We start from the raw sequence: 25,818 nt of genomic DNA on the forward strand, positions 1-25,818 counted from the left end.
TGTTAAATTTGACTGATTTCCATGGGAGTAGTCCATTTGCAGAAGTCTGGACTATATGCCAAATGCAAACACATCTGCCCTGTGGAGATGCTAACCACTGGTGCAATGGTGCCTTTTTTTCTGAATGAACATTCCAGTAAACATCCCCATCTCTGTTCTCCACTGAAATGTTCATCTTGGCATGCTGAATGAATATATACACATCCAAGGTTTTTACAAATGTACCTCTTTTAGGAAAAATAAAGCCCTGTTCATGTCTGTTGTGCATCAAGCCAGCCCTTTACCTGTTGGGTAATGCAGTGGTGTTAAAGGAGGAGGACAACATATTAGTAATGACAGAGAGAGAGTTTAAGTTGTGGTGCGTGTGACAGTCATTTACAGTACATTAAATTTCAGAAATCACAAGCACAGTCCTTCCCCCTTGAAATCTAGAAAATGAGACCCCTGTTTTGAAAGGACTTGAACAACTGCATGAAAGCATGAAAAACTTCATGCTTCTGGGCTTCATGAGACAAAACAAGTGCTAATATAGCAGAGAGAGGAAAAGAGAGACAATAAAAAAATAAGTTGTGGCAGGTTAACATTTTTTGGTCAGTTAACTTTGACTACACAGTTTCTACACAGCGCAGAGTACTCGTCAGTCAGCTTTGAGCTGTTTGGAGGCTTTTTGAGTAAGCATTGAAGTACTTGCTGAAATTTGGCAAGGCAATAGAATAAATTGTCAGATTTATGTGTGAACTTCTGTGATGTGTTCACGTCTTAAATCCTGACTTCTGTGTTTCCTTTTCCAGGAGAAAAGCCGTACAAATGCACGTGGGAGGGCTGCACGTGGAGTTTGCTCGTTCCGATGAACTAACGCGGCATTTCCGCAAGCACACAGGAATCAAACCCTTCCAGTGTCCAGACTGTGACCGCAGCTTTTCACGTTCCGACCATCTCGCTCTTCACAGGAAACGCCACATGCTAGTCTGAATGTCTTCTGTCCTGACCTCCTGTCACACTTCTTTGTTTTTTACACATGCATTTTAATTTGGATTCAGCTGGTCTGGATCTCTGAGTTTATACCATTAAAAGCTTACGTATGGTCAGTAACAGGTGTTATCTAACCCTTCTATGTCCTTGCCACGGGTCAGACCTAAAGATGTGAACACTTCTTTTTTTCTCCTGGGGATGCTAAGCAAACCCTTTCTACATTCAGTATGTTATTGTATTTCATTTGTCAATAAGGGAATTTTTAAACTAACAGCTTTTGTTGGTTTCTTCATATAATCAACCCAGCATATATTGGTAAAATAGTAAATGTTATTGGATATCCGAAATGCTAGTCCTTGCCAGAAACTATTATTTATGTGCCCTGTAAGGGATACACTGTCATTTTATGCTCAACAATGCAATGAATGGACTCTCCCAGCTGTGTTGATTTCTGCAATGTGGTTAATACAACAGTTTTAGAAAGATACCTGATTTAGAAATCCCCAAACAGTGAGTAATGCTGAGGAAATAAATCTAAACAGTATAATTACTTTACAGAAAGATTGAGTCATAGTATCATTTACCCCAGTTAAGAAGAAAAATGGGCAGAAATTGGCCCGTACATAATACTGTGCATCTAAACCAATGTCATCTGTCTTACAGTGTAGTATATATCCTTGTTTTAATTGCACAATGCCCCAGTGCATTTGTTAAAGGAAGATTTTGTGTGACTCTGTATGTCTGGTTTCTGTGCAAGTGTATGGATGGAACACACACAGTTGAGGAAACGGCTCGAAGCTGAGTCAGGGGTTTACCATCAAGCAGTTTTTCACCCAGAGGGTGGTTGGGCACTGGAACATGCTTCCCAGGGAAGTGGTCATAGCACCAGGCCTGTCTGAGTTAAACATCTGGATGATGCTCTCAGGCATATGGTGTGACTTTTGGGGTGTCCCGTGCATGGTCATGAGTTGGATTCTATGATCCTGATGGGTCCTTCCAACTCAGTGTATTCTATGATTCTGTTATTCTATGGTACTCTCCTGTGATTTGGCATTAAATGACATGGAAACCTGCTGCGCCTCATTTCAGGGATATAGATTATCCCCCTGCAATCATGCCCCTGCATTTCTTCTAAACAATCTTTTTTCTCTTTGCTGTACTTTGGAAAATAGCAATCATTAAGTAAAAAATGCTCTGAACTCTATTGTGAGTACCACTGTAATACACTGCAGTATTTAAAATTATTGATCCACAATATTTTTATGAGAAGATGGCATCATATGAAGTACTTCCAATGATGAATTGAATCATGTATCTGTTTTGGACAAAAGCATATATCAAATCATCCAGGTCCTAACTGTGATCTGTGACTCTGGTAGTGTCTCGATGGTAGGTACAGCTGCTTCCCTGTGGACATGTCTATTGCATTAAAACCCTGCTATTAGCAAACAGAACTTCATAGGTAAAATCAATTGAATTCAAGCAACCTGCAGTTGCCCCTAGAAATGTTCCTGTCTGGGAGCCCTCTGAAAGGAAGGTTTCTGTATTAGCTGGCAGACTTTGTGGCACTGCAAGGAAATAGGATGTATTTCTCTACACTCACACACAAGCATTTTCCTTCCTTGCCCTATGTAAGGTTACCACCATTCCCTGTATGTTAAATACACTGAAGTCGGCTTTCCCTTTCTTTTGGAAAAACCCAGTGAACAATGGAAGTGTGAGGGGAGGAAGAGTTCCATAGAACTGCAGGAGACAGGTGGAGTGTCCATCTGCAGGTGGGTATGTTTGAGCTTGTGGAGCAGGTAGGCTGTGCTTCTATATCCAGTGAAGCCCAATGCCAATCTTGGAGATTCAGGAGTGTGAGTGCAAAGAGCCTTTATTTGGTGATAGGACTTTACCAGCTGTTCTGCTGACATCCATAAGCCTGTGGAATTAGAGAAGGAGAGGTCTGTACTTTAGAAAAATGGTCTGACAGCAGTTGTTCTGTTCCAGCTCCACACATCCTCACCACCTCAGCAGGGTGGTGTCTTGTAGCTCCCCCTCATCTGCTCACCTGTGGTGCTGAAACACCTGGCACATGAATCCATCTTTTTTCTTTCCTGGTAGGCCACATTGTTAGTGACGTTAAGAAACTTATAGGAAAGAGACTGATACTAATGAACAGCTGTTCCAGAATGTGGACCTCAGGTTTATATTATTTTTGTCAGTGGCAGCAGAATTGGCTCTAGGTTTTAATCACAATTTTGTAAATCTGGACCCGTCGCTGGCTGAGAGGCTGTGTGGAGACAACCCTGTGACAGAAGTCTACAGACATTTAGTACCCTGTGATGAAAACAATTCTCTGTTCTGTTGTAGAGGGAGAAAAAACAGATACTATAAAAATAAATACCTTAATGGCAATTGGTCCTATTTTTACCTTAAAAATGCAAATTTATAAAATTCAGGATGTTTAAGAACCTTTTTTTCTAATGCTCACTTTCTCTTTTGAGGATTACATAAAATGTTTTCATTAATATGTTTTTTAATACTTTTAAAATCAGTACCCTAAAAGCAGAACTTTGTAACTAAGAGTTACTTCAGATAATTTAGTCTAGGTTATTTGCTATGTTAATTTGTTAACTTAGGTACCTTTTTCCTGAAAGTATTTTTGCTAATGATGGGGTCAAGTACAGTGGAGATTGAGCAGGACTTTCAAATTTCATCCGTCTTGTGAATTAGGACAACAGAAATATAAATATTAAATATACATATCTGAGATTACTACATGATAATGCCTTCCTTTCAGGATTTTTCACTTGTGTCTGTGGTGTCTTTGTGGGATATCTAAAAGGTCACAAACAAATGCACTTTTAGCTGAATGTGAATTTACATCTTAACCAGCTCATTGGTTCATTTTAGCAAACTTTGATTTGAGGGATACCTTGCAATTTTTAAATATACTCAATTAAATATTTTCCAAAAAAGCTGTCATTTCATCTATGCCCTAAAGAAAAGCCAGTTTAGATAGAAAATCCTAATCCTGGAGAATGAGTATGTTTAAACCTCCCCCACCTTCCTCCCTAACAGCATTGCACTGTGCAGTGTATAACAAGTAATACTGTTTTACTAAAATGTGCCTGTTTAAGCCATTTTATTATAATAAATTACTAGTTTCTAATACAGTTGCAAGAAACTAAGCATGTATTAATGTTGGGTTTTATTTAAATACACACATGGCACTCTGCAGTCATATTGCTAATACCACATCTTGTTCAAATATGTTGTCTCTGTCAAGGTTAGCAACATACAGATAAGTACAAATCCTTTCTAAAAAATTTACAAAGGATTTTACATGTCTTAAGAGGGCTACACCAGTTTTCATTCTATTTTACAGATATTAGCACTTAATGTACTTTAGATGGTCAAAATAATCTTTTTGCTTAGCATCTCTCACCTGCAAGTATAGCAAGGATTTTTATTTACTTTAATACTTCTATAAACTATGCAGAATTTTAAAAATAAAATGTAATATATTTTATAAGCTAATAAGACGAAATGGCTAATTAAAGTTTTCTAGCATGCATTACTATAACATGCAAATACAGAGACATTTTGGTAATCTTTTCTTACTAAAGATGTGAATGTTTAATGTACTTTCACTGTTTCTACTTTGGTAGTCCAATGGGAATTCAGTAATGACATTTTGTCATGTCAAAACTGTGAACATAAATTTGTACTGTACAGTCCTCATATTATATTTAGTATATTATTTAGTATATTTAGTATATTTAGTATACAGTGCCTATGTATTATACTTGTTAATAAAACACTCAGAATGTTGTCCGTGGTCGTGTTGTCGTGTGCTGGATGACAGGGCAGTGATGCTGTGCTTGGGTCAGGGAGGCCTGGAGGAGACCCCTGTGGCTCTGGGTGTTTGGGTGGCCCTTCTGCCTGGCCAGTGGCCACCTCCCACGTGTGCCTTTCTTACACAGAGCCCAGGGCAGGAGCACAGGGAGTTTGTGCTGGAGGAGCTGTGTCCAGCAGCACACATTGTGGCAAGCTCATAAAAATGCTTTACTCACTTCTAATTAGGGCATTCTAATTAGCCCATAGACAGGTGTGGAGCACCAAACACGTGAGTTTGCCTTTTTTATCACTCACTCTCAAGATGACTGACTGGGGCTGCTCACATAGCCAAGCTCTGCCCCACAGCCTCTCCCAGAGCAGGGTGCCAGAGGTTGCTGACACATCACCACGTGAGACCTGCGCACCTCCAGACACACCTGCAGGCTGTGCTGAGAGATGGTGATGATGATGATGGACAGAGATAGCAATGGGGTTTTATTTCATCACATCTTACCAGATGCCTAAGAAGAGGGAGGCCAGCTTAATTCACTATGCATCTCTATCACTTCCCATTTTTGCTGAAGTCTTTGCATCAGGGTGCTGATCTCTCACTGTCTGGTGAGCACCTGACGTGGTGATGTACAGAAGGGAGAGCAGGTACAGCAGAAACAAGGCATAAAAATAAAAGCCTGCAAACAGCAATCAGAATATGAGAAAATGAATGGCTTGTATTTCTTGGTCCTCTGCTTGAAAAGGAGTGCACATAGCAAAGGCAGAGACAGCTCATATTGTGCTGTTGATTTCTAAGGCTCAGGCAGGAGGGACCAAAGGCACGGGGGGAGACCTGGCCACTGACCCAGCATGGCAGCTGTCACAGGGAAGAGCACTTCCTGCAGGAGGCTACTCCATTTGCTGGGCTGATTTGTCTCCATTTTCCTATGAGTCAAAAAGTATTGCATACGTTCTAGTCTGAATCATTTTCAGGAAGCAGTGATAATTTTACTGGCCACTGGGTGTCCCTCTTAGTCTGAGAAAAAGCCAAAATTTACGTCTATGGGTTTGTAATTTAAGCTAATACTATTTTCTCCTGCTTGAGAAATTAAGCTGTTCCCTCTGTCTTATTTGCTATCACTGAGATCAATCCTGTCATACACAGAAATCTGCTCGAGGATTGTAACAGATCACTGTGTCTTTACCTTGATTTTTAGTCATAGAAATGCTTTAATGTATCCTTTACAATTAAAAACTCAGCCTGGCTGAACACTAAGACAATACACAATGTTGCTTGATGAGAAATACTATCAAATGCTTACTTAAAAAGAAAACCAACCAACACATGAAACCACAAACAAAATTAGGGCTTTATCAAAGGAACTCAGAAGTGTATGTTAAAAAGCTGTAGTGGATGGTATGGCACGGCATGGTATGGTATGGTATGGTATGGTATGGTATGGTATGGTATGGTATGGTATGGTATGGTATGGTATGGTATGGTATGGTATGGTATGGTATGGTATGGTATGGTATGGTATGGTATGGCATGGTATGCAAATAAGTGAAGTATTTGGCTCGTGCATGAAAGATCTGTGAGGTGGGAAGGATGGAGTATAAAGGGCTCTTACATCATTAATATTCCAAAACAATATGCATGACAGACTTGAGAAAATATTCTTCATACCCACCTAAAACTTACATTTGAGAACAGTCTTAAAGGTGAGGGACTCTTCCATGGCCCAGTCTGTACATTATTTAGGACATAACTCCCAGTTTGCTGATGCATTAAATTTACAGAGACCGGAAGGTCTGAATTAGAGAAATTTTGCTTCCTCTTTTTTTTGTCTAGTAAACAGGATATACCACGTGCCTCTTAGCCCATTAGCACTTAGAGTGACTGCTAATCATGTCCTTAGGCTGTAATGCCTGGGAGGATGAGAAGGCTTTCAGGAAGAAGGGGCACAGGATTTGTTGGTAGCATTCTCCACTTTCAAGTGTCAAGAAGTCCTAGAGAGGTCAAATCATAAAAACACAGAATCATAAAATGGCTTGGGTTGGACTTTTAAAGGTCATCTAGTCCAATTCCCTGCAATGAGCAGGGATATCTTCAACTAGATCACATCACTCAAAGCCCTTCCAAACCTGACCTTGAATGTTTCCAAGGATGAAACATCCACAACTTCTTTGGGCCATTGCTTGTATTGCTTGTATCCAACCTAAATCAGCTCTCTTTTAATTTATAACCAGTACTCCTTCCTTGTCTTATCATAACAGGCCCTGCTAAAAAATCTGCCCTCATCTTTCTTATAAGCCCTAATAAGTACCAAAAGGCCTCAACAAGATCTCCATGAAGCCTTCTCTTCCTCAGGCTGAACAACCCCAGCTCTCTCAGTCTGTGCTAACAGGGGTGGTGCTCCAGCCCACCCACTCCAGCAGCTCCATGTCCTTCCTGTGCTGGACCCCAGAGCTGATGCAGCACTGCAGTGGGTCTCACCAGAGCAGGGCAGAGGCACAGGAATCCCCTCCCTCCCCTGCTGCCCACGGTGCTCTGGATGCAGCCAGGACACGTTTGGCTTCTGGACTGTGAGTGCCCACGGCTGGGTCATGTCCAGCCTCTCATCCACCAGCAACACCTAATGCTTACTAAATCTTAATTTTTGGGTAAGGCCTTTGACCTTACTTTGACCTTTGACCTTTGGTCCCCCACAACATCCTCCTCTCTAAATTGGAGAGATACGGATTTAATGAGTGTGGTAATAATTGAGTGATACTTAAGATTGAGTAGAGATTTTTAGCTCTTCTTTCCAAAGCTCAGAGAAGAAAGGCCACTGGCATCCTACTACGATCCTGCCAATTAACCCTAACTGGTGGGTGGGTGCCAGCAGTAATCTCGGCATCTTTGGACACAAGCAGCTCTCCCACAGTTTTCATTTTCACTGCTTTCATCTAGCTACCACACCTGGTGTGTGCTGGTGAGCCACCTCAGTGAGTGTTGAGGATCCATCCATGCGTTGATTCCCTCATGTGCTGCTCACAAGTTGTGATCCACAGGACTTTACATTTCCATTAAGCTGTAAGTATAATGACACAACTCCACATCACCATTGGAATTATACATGCAGATTTAATAACCAATAAAGAATGAGATGTTTATTAGGCTCTCAAATCCAAGCACAGCAAGTTACAAGATGTCTCCTACTAACAAACACCATTAGTTTAATCAGTAAGATTTTAGCAGAGAAGTTATTTTCCAGGTAAAATTACTGCTTTTTAACCTGTGTGATAACCCTCACCATATGCTAATTAATGAGCAAAGTACCAGAGCTCAGTGGAAGCCTGGAGATAAAAGGGGGGTTCACCGCCAAACATCCAGTTCTAAGTACTAGGAAACAGAAATAACCCAGTATAGCTTGATAGAATCATGGCAGAAAGCAGCAATATTACAATACTATCAAAAATAATAAGTACAGGTGTTAACTATGAATTTGAAGACAGTGAATAGCAAGTTATATGAAATCATGACTTGACAGGTATCTATCTCTAGGCAAGTGGTATGTTCAATACAACAAAGAAAGAAGAACATTAAACAGGATAAAGGATTCAACTTTTCAGTGCTTATCCAAGCAAGTCTCTCTGTGATGAAGGGAAAGACTTCCAGGAAGGGTAAAGAGGCTAAAAGGGTGTGGGTACTGTACTCTCGATATTTGCTATACCAATGTACTGGATGGAATTCAAACAGGAGTTTGCTTCTTTGTGTTATTTAATTAAAAGCAAGAAAGCAGATACTTACAATCTTAACCTAACAACATTAAAACAAAGATTAAATGTGTATTTGGCAGCCTGATGACACCAAACCAATCACTATTCTTACTACTCTTATATATAGCTTTCAATGGGAAAAGTCCAAAACAAATGCACCTAAAAATAAGGTCAATCACTATGAAAATTTCTGTCCCATTCTCTTTGTTGATGATGGGCAATGACAACTGACTCCTGACTACTTGGATGGCTCAAATAAGCAATTGCAATTTCTATATGTGCCACACATTGCAACAAACTGGGAATATCGTAAGAAAATAGAAAAAATATTGACAGACTTTAATGCAAAGCAGTCAAGTCAGTTATTCACATACTTATAATACTAGTAGGTGTATCACCACTCTCCTACTCATTTGGCTCACTGGATATTGGCAGGTTAATGCTAATGGCTGCCCTGAGGTTAGCCCAGAACAGGGCATGCTTGCTCCTCTCCTTCGGCCACTCCAGGTACGTGCGCTTTGCCATGAGAGCTTTCAGCTTGTGGTACCTGGCAGGGATAAGGTACGGAGGGATGGGCTCCAGCAAAATGAGGATCAAGCTGTTGGAATTCTCGCTGAATAACTTGTGATGGGCAAAGTACAGCTCGTAGTGACACCAATCGCTCTGCACAAAGTTGGGAGACAACACGAAGATCGACTTGTAGCTCTTCTCAATGCAGTTAATGATGTTCTCCACGATGCTCTGCCGGGGATGAAGTTTCTCTCGTGCTGGCACAGCTGCACGCAGCCCTCGCCCTTCTCCAGGTTGGGGATCAGCTCGTCTTCACCCACGGCGAATCGCGCTCGCTGTAGGAGATGAACGCGTGGAATTGCAGAGCGCTGCCCTGATCCCCGGCGGGGCCGTGCCGAGCTCTGCGCTTCGTCTGCGTCCACTGCCAGGTCATGCGCACGTACCACGGCACGTCCAGGTAGATGCACAGAAAGGCCACCGCGGCCACCAGACAGCAGCGTCAGCAGCAGGGCTGTCGCCAGCAGCAGCGCCGTGTTGCAGGCCAGCAGGCTCAGGTGGAAGTCCTGGAGCTGCGTTCCTCGCAGGCTCTCCGGGTACTCGCACTCGTACGCCGCCGGCCAGCCGAACAGCTTCCCCCCCGAGCGCCTCTCCAGGCGGATAAAGGCCTGCAGCTCACAGGAGCACTTGAACGGGTTGTGCCCCGCCTGCAGCTCCCTGACCCTCGGGCAGCTCTGGAAGAACTCGGCAGCAGAAGGGGTCAGGATGGAATTCATCTCCATGTTCAGGAACTGCAGCGATGGAAAGCCACTGCACCCCGGCAGGTCAGCCAGCCTGTTGGAGGCCAGGTTCAGCTCTTCCAAGCGCTGCAGCTCCACCATCCCCCTGGGGACATTGCTGATCTGGTTGTTCTCTAGGCTGAGCTTCCTGACGCTGGCTGGCAAGCACTCAAACACGGCATCCGCCAGCTGGTTGGAGGACAGGTCCAGCTCAGTCAGAGACTCAGCCCACGGGCACTGCTCCTTGGCTCCATCGTGGCGCAGCAGGTTGTTGCTCATGTCCAGGTATTTCAGGGATTTCATACGGCTGGTCATGGAGCTTACCTTGAGAAGGCTCTCAAATTTATTCTTCTTCAAAATAAGTAATTTCAGATCTATGAGAGTGCCACAATTCTGGAACAATTCATCTGTCAGGGCATTGCGAGAAAAATTTATATACTGAAATGAGCTTGTCCTATTGGGGCAAAGCATGTGTGGCATATAAGCATCAGCTATTGTCAAATTGGCAATATTCATCTCTGAAAATTGTCTGTATAGAATCTCCTGGTTGAAATAATAAACTTTATTACGAACATGCTCCAAAGTTAATGCTTTCATGGAGCCTTTCAAAGAGATTAATTGTTCCACAGAGCTTAATAAGTTTGGAAATGCATATTCAGTCAGCTCCTCCACTGGTCCTCGAAAAGTCAAATTTGTCACAGTCAAATGTTCCACAGGTGAATACCAAATAAGCATGAAAATTTGCAGGATGATAGGCCACTGTAAGTCCACAGAATCAAGTGTGATAGCTTTTGTCTTGATTTTCTTCAGAAGCATTAAAGGTGGAGAGGGGAAATCTCTGTAGCTCAAGGTATATCTTAAATTAACTATTTTTAAGTTTTCTGAAGCGCACATTCCATCGTACAAGAGCGGAAAACTGAAGTTTTGGTTTTCTGGAAAAGCAATGTGGAGGTTCCTTGTAGTCAGAACTGTCAGACTCTGAGGCTCATACAGTGAAAAGTTTCCCAAAGTCAGGAAGACAGTGTGCAGCTCCAAATGTTTGATATACCTGAAGTCTGACCTTCGTATCATCGTACCACTTAATCCAAGGTCCTCCAAATGAAACATGTACCCAAATTCCTGACAGATAGGCAGGGCAGTAAACTTATTGAAGAAAGATCTAAATGTCTAAGATATGCAAGAGTTAGACAGCAAACTTTAGAAATGTTATTATGAGATAAATCTAAGTATTCTAATTTCATTAAAAATAAAGACACTAAAGTCAAGCAGCATAATTAGATTATGAGAAAGATTTAATACTCGAAGGTCAGAAAGAGAAATAAATTCTGAGACACTAAGTCCAGAGATCCTATTATGCGATAAATCTAATACTTGAGTATGGACTGGAATAGTTTTTGGAACATAAGTAGCAAGCTGCTTGAATAATTTGCAATAAATTCATCTTCTACAGTTGGTTGGATATTATTCCACAGTGTGAATGTAAAGGCATAAGTAAAGACAGAGATATTTTTGAGGGATCTCATTATGCTACGCAGCTTTATCTTGTTTTCTCACAGAAACACGGAAGCATATCTTTGTTTTCTGTTCAATATGTCTCACTGATGAGTCCAGCCCTATGAAAAAAAACCATGAATTTAATGAAGCTGTTGAATGGTTGAAGTTGCTTTTTTATTGTGAAAATAAATTCAATATAAAATCTATGTAATAAAAATTATTTTTACATACTCTTGTTTTCAGTTCTTATCAATCATCCTCACTCCCATTTTTTAACTCTAATTATTGACTCTGTCAAATATAATTAATTCTCTAATAATGAGTGGGATGCCACTGGTATGTTAAAAACACATAGATGTTAAAAAAATACAAAATTCTCAACAATCATGAAAAAATACAAAACTGGTACAGACTAACATTGATGCATTTACGAATAAAGGAGAACAAAACAACATCTGCTGTTTCTATACATTCCAAGTTCACACACATTTGGGAACAAAAACTCCAATAAAACCCATATGGGAACTGATGCAAAAACAACCTCTTCATTCAAAGGATATTTTTTTTCACACCCCAAAGACTCTGGACATTGCCATGCACCCTCTCAGGGTCAGGTTATCAGCTTGTCCTTGCTATAGAAAAAAGATATAAGAGTCTTTATTTTTCCAGTAGGCAAGAATTGTGAGGAGGAATTATACTGTCCATTATTGGGCTTGTGTGGTGAGGTTTTGGTAGCAGGGGAACTACAGGTCTGGTTTCTGCAAGAAGCTGCCAGAAGCTTTCTCTGTGTCCCATCCAGCCAGTAGCAGCTGGATTCAAGGCCAAGCTCATTCACAACATTAGTAGTGCCTCCGGGATAATGTGGTTCCCTGGGGAACAGCACCTGCAGCTGGGAGAGGGAAGTGAGAATATATGGGAGAAACAGCTCTGCAGATGCCAAGGTCGGTGCAGAAGGAGGGGGAGGAGGTGTTCCTGGGGCTGGAGGTTCCTCTGCAGCCTGTGGTGAGGCAACTGTGCCCTTGCAGCCCATGGAGCTCCACGATGGAGCAGATATCCATCCACCTGCAGCCTTGTGCCACTGAGAGAGGGGATAGAACATTCAGAAGTGACACTGAGCCCAGGGAACAAGGGAGGTCTGGGAGAAAGGTGTTTTGGAATTTGGTTTTATTTGTCATTATCCTACTCTGATTAAATTGTAATAAATTAAATTATTGGGTTGGGTCTGTTTGCCTACAGTAATGGGTGAGTGATCTTTCCCTGCCCTTTTCTGGCCCACAAGCCTTTCATTTTATAATTTCTTCCCTGTTCAGTTGAGGAAGGGAGTGATGGAATGGCTTGGGTGGACAGCTGGCACCGTGCCGGGGTCAACCCTCCACACTCCATACAAATGAATATTGTAATACCAGTCTGACCAAAAGCATACTAATGGTAATACCACACCACGACTGGACTATGTATGACACAGTGATACCCAAAATCTGAAAGAAAACACTAGACATTACCAAAGACTCCAGAATTTCCTAGGTGTCCTATGAAATTTCCTACGCTTTCCTACAATTGGAACTTAATAAAGAATCTCTCTAAAAATAGTGAGGTTGATTAATGTAGTTCTAAGTATCAAAAACCCAAGGAGGAAAGGATTCTATGGATATAGTCCAGCTGAATTGATGTCTGGTCATGCCTATCAACAGCCTCCATGGACTTGGAGAGGCATCAGTCCTTTTCTGAAACACCATGACCTGGACATTACTCTCTTGCTATCGAGCATTAAACAAAGCACACAGACAATATGAAGCATAAAACAACTTATAAACAGTTTCAAGAGACAAACATCCCCAGTTTTACTTTCTATTCTGATTTTTCTATGAAAAAGATCTAAAATCCCAAGGTTTTAAAATTCTGTCCTCATGTAATCTTTTGTTAAATAGAAACCAAAAACCCATTTTTTTCAGTTCTAGGTTAAAATGTGTGTTAGTCTCTAATAATTTGGACTAACTGATATCAAAACTCAACCTTTACCATCCAAGTTTCCTATCAGGCTTAATCAAGCTTTTTCTTAATTAAGTAAAGTAAAAATACATGCAATTAACATCACCAAAAGCAATAAAAGAATAAATCACTAAGTACTTCTACCTCTATTGAATCCAGTGAGAGGTCAAATTACACCTTCAGAAAGTTATGCTAGGTATCTGAAAACACAAAAGAAATGAAGCTGGGATGGTTGATCATAGTACAGAATCAACTGCAAGACAAAACAAGATGAGGAAATCTGACCCAGCTCCTTCAAAGTGCAGTTGGCTCTGTTCTTCAGAGTCCAGGCTGATAAACAATCTAACTCTTGAATCAAATAAACTTTGATCTAGAACTGTCTGGAGGAACTTCCTCCCAGGCAAAAAGGATGTAAGTAACAAAGCAAAAAATGTACCAAAGGGAGAAAAAAACAGAAATATATCTCTGTCTATGTTCCGGCACCAGATGAGTTTTAATTTACTGCACATGCTATGCTAGACACTGCAACAAAGGACGAGCCACACTCTATAGCCCTGAGAGTGCCAAAGAGTATAGGCAAATATGTCTAGAAAAACAATAGTAAGGATCAAGGGTTAACCCTCCAACACTATCTTAGAATGGTATTAAATTAGAGTTGGCTGAGAATTAAAACTGCCATACCAAATTATTTTTCTCCCTTTCCTCTTTGCTGAAATTCAGATGAGTGTTTTCACTGAAACTTCAAAAATACAAGAGTATCTCCCAACACCAAAGAAGCACCAGCAACAGAGTTTGAAGAAGTCCAAGATATATATTATATATATATATATATATATATATATATATATATATATATATAAAGCAAAGAGATATTAATTATAAATAATGAAGCAAATATAACCCACCTTTTGTGCATGGAATCCATCTTCAAGTTGGAAAACCAGCAAAAGTTTTCTGCATACATAGTTAGCATCTTCAAAATAGAATTTCGAACATATGTAATGTTCAAGGTGGGGAATCTCACATGAAATACTAATTCCTCAATAATTACCTACCTGAGGACTTTTTTGAACAGGCTATTCAACTCTAAGAATTAATGGAGCTGCTTTACAATGAGGGTATGAAGAGCATAATGAAAAGAAACTTTTAACAGTTCTGACTAAAAATACTTTTACTTCCGTAATATTTACATAACTATCTGGTTTAGGAGGAAATAAACCTATCTGTAGTATAGAATATTTCCCTTGGCAAGACTGTTTAAATAATTCTGCATTTCTAATTTCAAGTCTGCTTCTGATGTTACACAGATGTTCTAAAAATCAGTCAACTGCATCTCCTCTTTGCATGCACAGAAAAAAGGAAGCAGAACTCCCACTGCCAACTCTTGTTCATACCAAGATCTCTTGCAGAGCTCTGCCCTACCAAAATTTTTTGTTCATCAAGGAAAGTAATTAATGCAGCATACTGAGAGATGACAGAAAAAAAGCTAGTAACAGGGGCAAACTGACACAGCTAAAAACCTTTGCAGGCTAATCATCTTTACACTAGAAGGTTATCAAAAATACCTCACATTGTGGTTTCCTTCATAAAATCATAAAAATTAAGAGAATATTCCCTATGACAAGACAGCTATAATGAAGCCACAAAAAGTATGATAATACAGGGCAATCTGTGGCTGAAGGAATCCAAGAAAGCATCCATTTAGTTAGCATTGTGAACAGGGACATGAGCCTGGGAGAAAATCAACATCTGTGACCCAAGACAAGACCAGGGGTTGTGAATGTTTCTCAATAAGCAGCAAGAGTGTTTGCCAGCTGATAACATCTAGACTTCAAGTTAAAAGAGACACATCTATTGCTAGGCATTAATCCATGATACTGAATAGACTATGGCACTTGCTGGCAGAACAATGATATCACAATTAGGCAAAACAGTGGCAGCTTTACTTCGAATATAATTAATAGAAAAAACTTGCCTACATGGATAAAATCAAATACACCATCAGTCTTCATCAGAACTAACTCTAGTGCACACACAGCTATTAAAACCATCTTTTAGTCATATCATGTTTAAGTTTCTTACCACCTATCTTTGTGAAGCTTTAGAATACATTAAAATGAACAGTTTTGCCATAAAGAAAAACTAGCAATTTGTTAAATAAAATGGACATTCCTGAATACCTCTGTTAAACCATTAGGAACCTTGCATCATTTATTTTTACTAACCAATTCAACAAAGTTTTGTTTGGGGCTGGTTTCAAAATTTACTAATTTTTCATTACAGGCAAAAACTAAAAGCACTGTATTTCTGTTCATGCATCTTGAAATGTACCAGCTACATACCATCTTTTCCATAGTCAGCTCACATATGTTTACGTTCCATTTCTGAATTTTACACTGCTGGGGTTTTTGCAGTTTGCTCTATCAATGTTCACAAAAAACACATTTCACACTTCTGCCTGTATGTCATTATTACTTACCCAGAGAGGAACCACAGCTCTCCTTGGCTGGGTATGAAAAGTTATTCAGGACCAGCACCATGCCAAAAATGTGAAGAATCTCTCTGACAAGAACTGCAGAAGGGAACTTACATGAGCAAGTCATGTGTTAAAGGATAGTCACAGCAGAGGAACTCATCAAGGCATTCATGAAAAGTTAACACAATAATTACAGGTTTGCAAAGCTGGCATTTGGTCACATCAAGGACTTTCTCTTTAACTGTAATTGTCATTGTCACCTGTATGTCAAGTATGTGAAACACAGACTAAATGCCACCACAAGTCAAAGTGGGCAGAGACTGCATCACATTTATGCCCAAGCCTATTTTGGTATAAATAGACACAAAGATCAAAGCTGTGGAAATTAAACTGGTAACCCGAATCACCTTGCAGAACACAAAATATTCTAACTTGTTATAAATACTGCTTTCTCTTGACAAAACAGTGACTACAAATGAGCATCATAGTCAAACTCAGCACGTATTTCCAAAAGAAAGCACAGACTAACCAAAGCCCTGAGTAAAAAATACGGGTTTCACAGAGGTTTTGAACCTTCCCGTCAGCAGAATCTCCCACAGAGTCCCATATTTCCCTTGAGTGCCTTTCCTTCCTCTAACTCTCTGCAGCTGATCTTCAGTGAGGATGTTTTGTAACATTTCTTAAGCTACAGAGCCAAGCTCTCAGCAGAGCAGCCCACATTGTGTCCCTGTCTGCCATAGTTCAGTTTCCTTTATACTACACACTACTTAAATATATATAAAAACATTTACACTTTTACACTTCCATTTCATTCTTCACATTTTTAGGTTTTGGAGGGTGTTTAACTCCCATGTTATCAGTTTTGTATGTTGACATTTGTACATATGTAAAAATAGCATTCCTGCTAGTCACCAAGATGACTAGTCAAATTCCAGGAATCTGGTCTGATACAGTATCTGACATGAGAACACATTTGCACATTCCCTTTTCTGGATACCTGGAGTGCAGCAGCAGTTAAACATTTCAGTGCAGTACCAGATGCTGGCACACATCACCAGGCTGCACAGAAAAGGTTAGTCCCTTTCCAAAATGTGCAGATAAACTGGCTCATGTGCTGTGAGACTATACATGGCCCCTTGAACAGAGAAAAATTTCTTCATGGATTAAATCTAGTTTTATAGAAAGGGTTGGGAGTATGACAGAGGCTGAGATAATTGTTTGACATATTCAAGCTTGAGAAATTGATTCTCTCTTGTGGAATCAGAGATGCTAGCTCTAATAATCTGTGGCATGTTTAGCTGTTTCATCAATTATTTGGCACATGGAAAAAAAGGATAATAGTATGTGGGCTTCTGGTTCCAAAGTACAACTTCTAAATGATGTCCATGCTCATTAAAAGCCACCCTTTCCAATTTATTCACACAAGGATTTTGGAATCCAGAAATCTGTAATACCGGCGAACTGTATTTACACAGTAGCTACACACTTCTGCTTATCATAACATCAGCTTCCCTGAGGTCACACAGTTCTAAGTTCTTTCCAAAGAGGCAAACAAAGCTTGCTTGCCTTGCTAAAACCTTCCACTCCTTAATTTCTGGTAATGGCTATGGCTGCCACATGAGTAACAGGAAGGTTTCTTTGTGCACTCTCTGACTTTCAGAGGGTTTCTCTGTCTTCCAGGCAATAGAAGCTAGATGAGTTTTTAAGGCAACACACAACAAGAGGATGTTAGTTTTATTGCAGGGGATTCAAGGGTTCCTGGCCTAAAACTCTGAGGCTTTTGAAAAAAAATTTCAAGCAAGTTACCACATAATCCAGCTGTCCCCAGCTGTGAAAAAGAGAGAAGCAAAACAAGCTGTCTGATCATCTTCAGTTTTCTAAGGGTTAAATGAGTCACATGCTGAAGCAGTAGTTGGAGGGGGAGGAGGAAGCAGAGAAAACATTTATTTCTGCAGTCCTGAATGAAATGTCTGCAATTTGGTAATAGGTGTGTAATATTAATTTTGAGGCTAAGTGGGATGAAAGAGCTAAAGGTGTTTAATTGGACCTTCCTTCTACAGGTCATAAACAGTCACTCAGAGTTCAAGGCTTCAGGTCAAGAAATCTCAGCCTACTTAGACCACAAGCAAAAAGCAGCATCAAAATTAAAACCTTTTGCTAATGATGGAAGACACAAATAAGTCAAAATGTAAACATTCTATTCTACATGAGGATTTTCCTGTAATACCCCTTCTTCTCTCACATGCATGTTGAAACACATTTTTGAAGGGAAACTTCCTGTTTGATGGTCATTTAGCTCTGGTATTTCAAACAATCTTCCCTTGCTGGGGCAAAGAGGAAGTTTGCTGTCTTCATCTTTAGCAGTTTTGAATGTTTGCCTAAGCCCAGCTGTGTTTCTTGAAGTTAAAAGTACAGTATAAGTACAAACAGAGGGCCCATAATATTTCTGTAAAGGAAAGAAAATTTTGTAAAGGTAGTTTGTTCTTCTAAATCAGTAAAGCCTTATCTGCTATCTCAAGACTGATTATTGACTTTCTGTTCACAAGTAATAGCCCTGCTACAAGAGATATGGTTTCAGATGAAAAGGACAGATTCATTTAATAAGAAGCATAAAGTGAGATATATGGATGAGAAGGCAAAAAATAGAAGGCTGGGGGGGGGGGGGAAACATGGTTTAGAGATGTCAGGAGTTTCTCAAAACATAGATAATATGATGAAAGCAGTCCTCCTACTGATGCCCTCCCACCCCCTCTGGTCAAGGTATCTCTCAGGATCAAAATGAGATCCTGACTCTATGGTTTTAGAGCTCCGTCTGCTCTTCCCTTGCTGTAATGCCAAGCTAAAAAGTGAAGAGTACCACACCTTTTTTCTTTTTTTTTTCTTCTTCTGCTTAAGAAAAAACCACAAAACTTTTCTTCCTTGCTCAATCCTTGTTTTTGCCAAGTTCAAAGCTCACAAACTTCAGTATCTGGATCCTATCCTTTTAATCTTCACCAAATCTAAACAAAGATTATTTGGCAACTATTCTGAGCACTGGACTTCAGGCATCTTCTCAGGATCCTTAGTTTTCTTTCACATGAATCAATTTCAGCAGAAGACCTCCTTTGACAAAACTATCTTAATTTTGTGACTAAAGCAGCTCTGCAAACTATCTAGCAGCTGAAGCATTCTTCCATGTGACTATACCAGCTGCTCCAGATTTTATTTGGCTCAGAAAGATGCACTACAATAATTCAAGTCATATTTCAAAATCCACATTCAAATTCATTTGCAATTTGCTATCTCAAGAGATTTGCAAGAGGTGAATTGAATTTTGACTACAGTTAGAAGGCAACACAGACAACTAGTTAGAAACAAAATTGTGTAACAAAATTTTAAATAGATTTACAATGAACGGAAATCATATTTATTGTTTCACTAAGAATAAACAATTGAAACTCCATTAGAAATATTCTTAATCTGTTTCCTCATACAAGTTTTCATCAACTTTTAGCAGGTTAATGCTAATGGCTGCCCTGAGGTTAGCCCAGAACAGGGCATGCTTGCTCCTCTCCTTCGGCCACTCCAGGTACGTGCGCTTTGCCATGAGAGCTTTCAGCTTGTGGTACCTGGCAGGGATAAGGTACGGAGGGATGGGCTCCAGCAAAATGAGGATCAAGCTGTTGGAATTCTCACTGAATAACTTGTGATGGGCAAAGTACAGCTCGTAGTGACACCAATCGCTCTGCACAAAGTTGGGAGACAACACGAAGATCGACTTGTAGCTCTTCTCAATGCAGTTAATGATGTTCTCCACGATGCTCTTGCCGGGGATGAAGTTTCTCTCGTGCTGGCACAGCTGCACGCAGCCCTCGCCCTTCTCCAGGTTGGGGATCAGCTCGTTCTTCACCCACGGCGAATCGCGCTCGCTGTAGGAGATGAACGCGTGGAATTGCAGAGCGCTGCCCTGATCCCCGGCGGGGCCGTGCCGAGCTCTGCGCTTCGTCTGCGTCCACTGCCAGGTCATGCGCACGTACCACGGCACGTCCAGGTAGATGCACAGAAAGGCCACCGCGGCCACCAGCAGCAGCGTCAGCAGCAGGGCTGTCGCCAGCAGCAGCGCCGTGTTGCAGGCCAGCAGGCTCAGGTGGAAGTCCTGGAGCTGCGTTCCTCGCAGGCTCTCCGGGTACTCGCACTCGTACGCCGCCGGCCAGCCGAACAGCTTCCCCCCCGAGCGCCTCTCCAGGCGGATAAAGGCCTGCAGCTCACAGGAGCACTTGAACGGGTTGTGCCCCGCCTGCAGCTCCCTGACCCTCGGGCAGCTCTGGAAGAACTCGGCAGAAGGGGTCAGGATGGAATTCATCTCCATGTTCAGGAACTGCAGCGATGGAAAGCCACTGCACCCCGGCAGGTCAGCCAGCCTGTTGGAGGCCAGGTTCAGCTCTTCCAAGCGCTGCAGCTCCACCATCCCCCTGGGGACATTGCTGATCTGGTTGTTCTCTAGGCTGAGCTTCCTGACACTGGCTGGCAAGCACTCAAACACGGCATCCGCCAGCTGGTTGGAGGACAGGTCCAGCTCAGTCAGAGACTCAGCCCACGGGCACTGCTCCTTGGCTCCATCGTGGCGCAGCAGGTTGTTGCTCATGTCCAGGTATTTCAGGGATTTCATACGGCTGGTCATGGAGCTTACCTTGAGAAGGCTCTCAAATTTATTCTTCTTCAAAATAAGTAATTTCAGATCCATGAGAGTGCCACAATTCTGGAACAATTCATCTGTCAGGGCATTGCGAGAAAAATTTATATACTGAAATGAGCTTGTCCTATTGGGGCAAAGCATGTGTGGCATATAAGCATCAGCTATTGTCAAATTGGCAATATTCATCTCTGAAAATTGTCTGTATAGAATCTCCTGGTTGAAATAATAAACTTTATTACGAACATGCTCCAAAGTTAATGCTTTCATGGAGCCTTTCGAAGAGATTAATTGTTCCACAGAGCTTAATAAGTTTGGAAATGCATATTCAGTCAGCTCCTCCACTGGTCCTCGAAAAGTCAAATTTGTCACAGTCAAATGTTCCACAGGTGAATACCAAATAAGCATGAAAATTTGCAGGATGATAGGCCACTGTAAGTCCACAGAATCAAGTGTGATAGCTTTTGTCTTGATTTTCTTCAGAAGCATTAAAGGTGGAGAGGGGAAATCTCTGTAGCTCAAGGTATATCTTAAATTAACTATTTTTAAGTTTTCTGAAGCGCACATTCCATCGTACAAGAGCGGAAAACTGAAGTTTTGGTTTTCTGGAAAAGCAATGTGGAGGTTCCTTGTAGTCAGAACTGTCAGACTCTGAGGCTCATACAGTGAAAAGTTTCCCAAAGTCAGGAAGACAGTGTGCAGCTCCAAATGTTTGATATACCTGAAGTCTGACCTTCGTATCATCGTACCACTTAATCCAAGGTCCTCCAAATGAAACATGTACCCAAATTCCTGACAGATGGGCAGGGCAGTAAACTTATTGAAAGAAAGATCTAAATGTCTAAGATATGCAAGAGTTAGACAGCAAACTTTAGAAATGTTATTATGAGATAAATCTAAGTATTCTAAATTTTCATTAAAAATAAAGACACTAAAGTCAAGCAGCATAATTAGATTATGAGAAAGATTTAATACTCGAAGGTCAGAAAGAGAAATAAATTCTGAGACACTAAGTCCAGAGATCCTATTATGCGATAAATCTAATACTTGAGTATGGACTGGAATAGTTTTTGGAACATAAGTTAGCAAGCTGCTTGAATAATTTGCAATAAATTCATCTTCTACAGTTGGTTGGATATTATTCCACAGTGTGAATGTAAAGGCATAAGTAAAGACAGAGATATTTTTGAGGGATCTCATTATGCTACGCAGCTTTATCTTGTTTTCTCACAGAAACACGGAAGCATATCTTTGTTTTCTGCTCAATATGTCTCACTGATGAGTCCAGCCCTATGAAAAAAAACCATGAAATTTAATGAAGCTGTTGAATGGTTGAAGTTGCTTTTTTATTGTGAAAATAAATTCAATATAAAATCTATGTAATAAAAATTATTTTTACATACTCTTGTTTTCAGTTCTTATCAATCATCCTCACTCCCATTTTTTAACTCTAATTATTGACTCTGTCAAATATAAATAAATTCTCTAATAATGAGTGGGATGCCACTGGTATGTTAAAAACACATAGATGTTAAAAAATACAAAATTCTCAACAATCATGAAAAAATACAAAACTGGTACAGACTAACATTGATGCATTTACGAATAAAGGAGAACAAAACAACATCTGCTGTTCCTATACATTCCAAGTTCACACACATTTGGGAACAAAACTCCAATAAAACCCATATGGGAACTGATGCAAAAACAACCTCTTCATTCAAAGGATATTCTTTTTCACACCCCAAAGACTCTGGATATTGCCATGCACCCTCTCAGGGTCAGGTTATCAGCTTTGTCCTTGCTATAGAAAAAAGACATAAGAGTCTTCATTTTTCCAGTAGGCCAAGAATTGTGAGGAGGAATTATACTGTCCATTATATTGGGCTTGTGTGGTGAGGTTTTGGTAGCAGGGGAACTACAGGTCGGGTTTCTGCAAGAAGCTGCCAGAAGCTTCCTCTGTGTCCCATCCAGCCAGTAGCAGCTGGATTCAAGGCCAAGCTCATTCACAACATTAGTAGTGCCTCTGGGATAATGTGGTGAAGAAGGGGGAAAGCGCCCTGGGGAACAGCACCTGCAGCTGGGAGAGGGGAGTGAGAACATATGGGAGAAACAGCTCTGCAGATGCCAAGGTCAGTGCAGAAGGAGGGGGAGGAGGTGTTCCTGGGGCTGGAGGTTCCTCTGCAGCCTGTGGTGAGGCAACTGTGCCCTTGCAGCCCATGGAGCTCCACGATGGAGCAGATATCCATCCACCTGCAGCCTTGTGCCACTGAGAGAGGGGATAGAGCATTCAGAAGTGACACTGAGCCCAGGGAACAAGGGAGGTCTGGGAGAAAGGTGTTTTGGAATTTGGTTTTATTTGTCATTATCCTACTCTGATTAAATTGTAGTAAATTAAATTATTGGGTTGGGTCTGTTTTGCCTACAACAGTAATGGGTGAGTGATCTTTCCCTGCCCTTTTCTGGCCCACAAGCCTTTCATTTTATAATTTCTTCCCTGTTCAGTTGAGGAAGGGAGTGATGGAATGGCTTGGGTGGACAGCTGGCACCGTGCCAGGGTCAACCCTCCACACTCCATACAAATGAATATTGTAATACCAGTCTGACCAAAAGCATACTAATGGTAATACCACACCACGACTGGACTATGTATGACACAGTGATACCCAAAATCTGAAAGAAAACACTAGACATTACCAAAGACTCCAGAATTTCCTAGGTGTCCTATGAAATTTCCTACACTTTCCTACAATTGGAACTTAATAAAGAATCTCTCTAAAAATAGTGAGGTTGATTAATGTAGTTCTAAGTATCAAAAACCCAAGGAGGAAAGGATTCTATGGATATAGTCCAGCTGAATTGATGTCTGGTCATGCCTATCAACAGCCTCCATGGACTTGGAGAGGCATCAGTCCTTTTCTGAAACACTATGACCTGGACATTACTCTCTTGCTATCGAGCATTAAACAAAGCACACAGACAATATGAAGCATAAACAACTTATAAACAGTTTCAAGAGACAAACATCCCCAGTTTTACTTTCTATTCTGATTTTTTCTATGAAAAAGATCTAAAATCCCAAGGTTTTAAAATTCTGTCCTCATGTAATCTTTTGTTAAATAGAAACCAAAAACCCATTTTTTTCAGTTCTAGGTTAAAATGTGTGTTAGTCTCTAATAATTTGACTAACTGATATCAAAACTCAACCTTTACCATCCAAGTTTCCTATCAGGCTTAATCAAGCTTTTTCTTAATTAAGTAAAGTAAAAATACATGCAATTAACATCACCAAAAGCAATAAAAGAATAAATCACTAAAGTACTTCTACCTCTATTGAATCCAGTGAGAGGTCAAATTACACCTTCAGAAAGTTATGCTAGGTATCTGAAAACACAAAAGAAATGAAGCTGGGATGGTTGATCATAGTACAGAATCAACTGCAAGACAAAACAAGATGAGGAAATCTGACCCAGCTCCTTCAAAGTGCAGTTGGCTCTGTTCTTCAGAGTCCAGGCTGATAAACAATCTAACTCTTGAATCAAATAAACTTTGATCTAGAACTGTCTGGAGGAACTTCCTCCCAGGCAAAAAGGATGTAAGTAACAAAGCAAAAAATGTACCAAAGGGAGAAAAAAACAGAAATATATTCTCTGTCTATGTTCCGGCACCAGATGAGTTTTAATTTACTGCACATGCTATGCTAGACACTGCAACAAAGGACGAGCCACACTCTATAGCCCTGAGAGTGCCAAAGAGTATAGCAAATATGTCTAGAAAAACAATAGTAAGGATCAAGGGTTAACCCTCCAACACTATCTTAGAATGGTATTAAATTAGAGTTGGCTGAGAATTAAAACTGCCATACCAAATTATTTTTCTCCCTTTCCTCTTTGCTGAAATTCAGATGAGTGTTTTCACTGAAACTTCAAAAATACAAGAGTATCTCCCAACACCAAAGAAGCACCAGCAACAGAGATTTGAAGAAGTCCAAGATATATATATATATATATATATATATATATATATATATATATAAAGCAAAGAGATATTAATTATAAATAATGAAGCAAATATAACCCACCTTTTGTGCATGGAATCCATCTTCAAGTTGGAAAACCAGCAAAAGTTTTCTGCATACATAGTTAGCATCTTCAAAATAGAATTTCGAACATATGTAATGTTCAAGGTGGGGAATCTCACATGAAATACTAATTCCTCAATAATTACCTACCTGAGGACTTTTTTGAACAGGCTATTCAACTCTAAGAATTAATGGAGCTGCTTTACAATGAGGGTATGAAGAGCATAATGAAAAGAAACTTTTAACAGTTCTGACTAAAAATACTTTTACTTCCGTAATATTTACATAACTATCTGGTTTAGGAGGAAATAAACCTATCTGTAGTATAGAATATTTCCCTTGGCAAGACTGTTTAAATAATTCTGCATTTCTAATTTCAAGTCTGCTTCTGATGTTACACAGATGTTCTAAAAATCAGTCAACTGCATCTCCTCTTTGCATACACAGAAAAAAGGAAGCAGAACTCCCACTGCCAACTCTTGTTCATACCAAGATCTCTTGCAGAGCTCTGCCCTACCAAAATTTTTTGTTCATCAAGGAAAGTAATTAATGCAGCATACTGAGAGATGACAGAAAAAAAGCTAGTAACAGGGGCAAACTGACACAGCTAAAAACCTTTGCAGGCTAATCATCTTTACACTAGAAGGTTATCAAAAATACCTCACATTGTGGTTTCCTTCATAAAATCATAAAAATTAAGAGAATATCCCCTATGACAAGACAGCTATAATGAAGCCACAAAAAGTATGATAATACAGGGCAATCTGTGGCTGAAGGAATCCAAGAAAGCATCCATTTAGTTAGCATTGTGAACAGGGACATGAGCCTGGGAGAAAATCAACATCTGTGACCCAAGACAAGACCAGGGGTTGTGAATGTTTCTCAATAAGCAGCAAGAGTGTTTGCCAGCTGATAACATCTAGACTTCAAGTTAAAAGAGACACATCTATTGCTAGGCATTAATCCATGATACTGAATAGACTATGGCACTTGCTGGCAGAACAATGATATCACAATTAGGCAAAACAGTGGCAGCTTTACTTCGAATATAATTAATAGAAAAAACTTGCCTACATGGATAAAATCAAATACACCATCAGCCTTCATCAGAACTAACTCTAGTGCACACACAGCTATTAAAACCATCTTTTAGTCATATCATGTTTAAGTTTCTTACCACCTATCTTTGTGAAGCTTTAGAATACATTAAAATGAACAGTTTGCCATAAAGAAAAACTAGCAATTTGTTAAAATAAAATGGACATTCCTG

At 40.3% G+C, this 25,818-nt stretch overlaps 2 protein-coding genes and 1 pseudogene across 7 annotated transcripts in view; 1 reads left to right on the forward strand and 2 right to left on the reverse strand.

Annotated features, from left to right (window-relative positions):
* The window catches only part of KLF3 (KLF transcription factor 3), a 28,832-nt gene extending 24,038 nt beyond the window's left edge, over positions 1-4,794 (forward strand). Inside the window, 2 exon segments of the mRNA XM_079307517.1 lie at positions 792-829; positions 835-4,794. Coding sequence (XP_079163643.1) covers positions 792-829; positions 835-972 — 176 coding nt within the window. The 3' untranslated portion in view covers positions 973-4,794.
* Positions 4,795-7,853: 3,059 nt separating this feature from the next.
* LOC306802732 (toll-like receptor 6 pseudogene) lies at positions 7,854-15,308 on the reverse strand (annotated as a pseudogene). The gene is made up of 3 exons (XR_013777944.1): positions 14,375-15,308; positions 14,225-14,292; positions 7,854-11,449 (listed from the first exon to the last, which is right to left on the reverse strand). The product of XR_013777944.1 is annotated as a toll-like receptor 6 pseudogene (transcript).
* A 3,011-nt stretch (positions 15,309-18,319) lies between these two features.
* LOC306802361 (toll-like receptor 6) lies at positions 18,320-25,221 on the reverse strand. Of its 5 annotated transcripts, XM_079306411.1 has the most exons (4): positions 24,699-25,221; positions 24,549-24,616; positions 23,796-23,851; positions 18,320-21,757 (listed from the first exon to the last, which is right to left on the reverse strand). In XM_079306411.1, exon 4 carries the CDS (start codon positions 21,665-21,667, stop codon positions 19,250-19,252), a length of 2,418 nt encoding a protein of 805 aa, XP_079162537.1. In that variant the 5' UTR covers positions 21,668-21,757; positions 23,796-23,851; positions 24,549-24,616; positions 24,699-25,221; the 3' UTR covers positions 18,320-19,249. The 5 variants fall into 5 exon arrangements, with proteins under 5 accessions (XP_079162537.1, XP_079162534.1, XP_079162538.1 ...); XM_079306408.1 differs by having other exon boundaries at positions 24,549-25,221; XM_079306412.1 differs by lacking the exons at positions 24,549-24,616; positions 24,699-25,221 and adding an exon at positions 24,333-24,422.
* Between the last annotated feature and the right edge of the window lie 597 nt (positions 25,222-25,818).

This window comes from Erithacus rubecula, assembly GCF_903797595.1.
Source record: "Erithacus rubecula genome assembly, chromosome: 5".
Lineage (NCBI taxonomy): Eukaryota > Metazoa > Chordata > Aves > Passeriformes > Muscicapidae > Erithacus > Erithacus rubecula.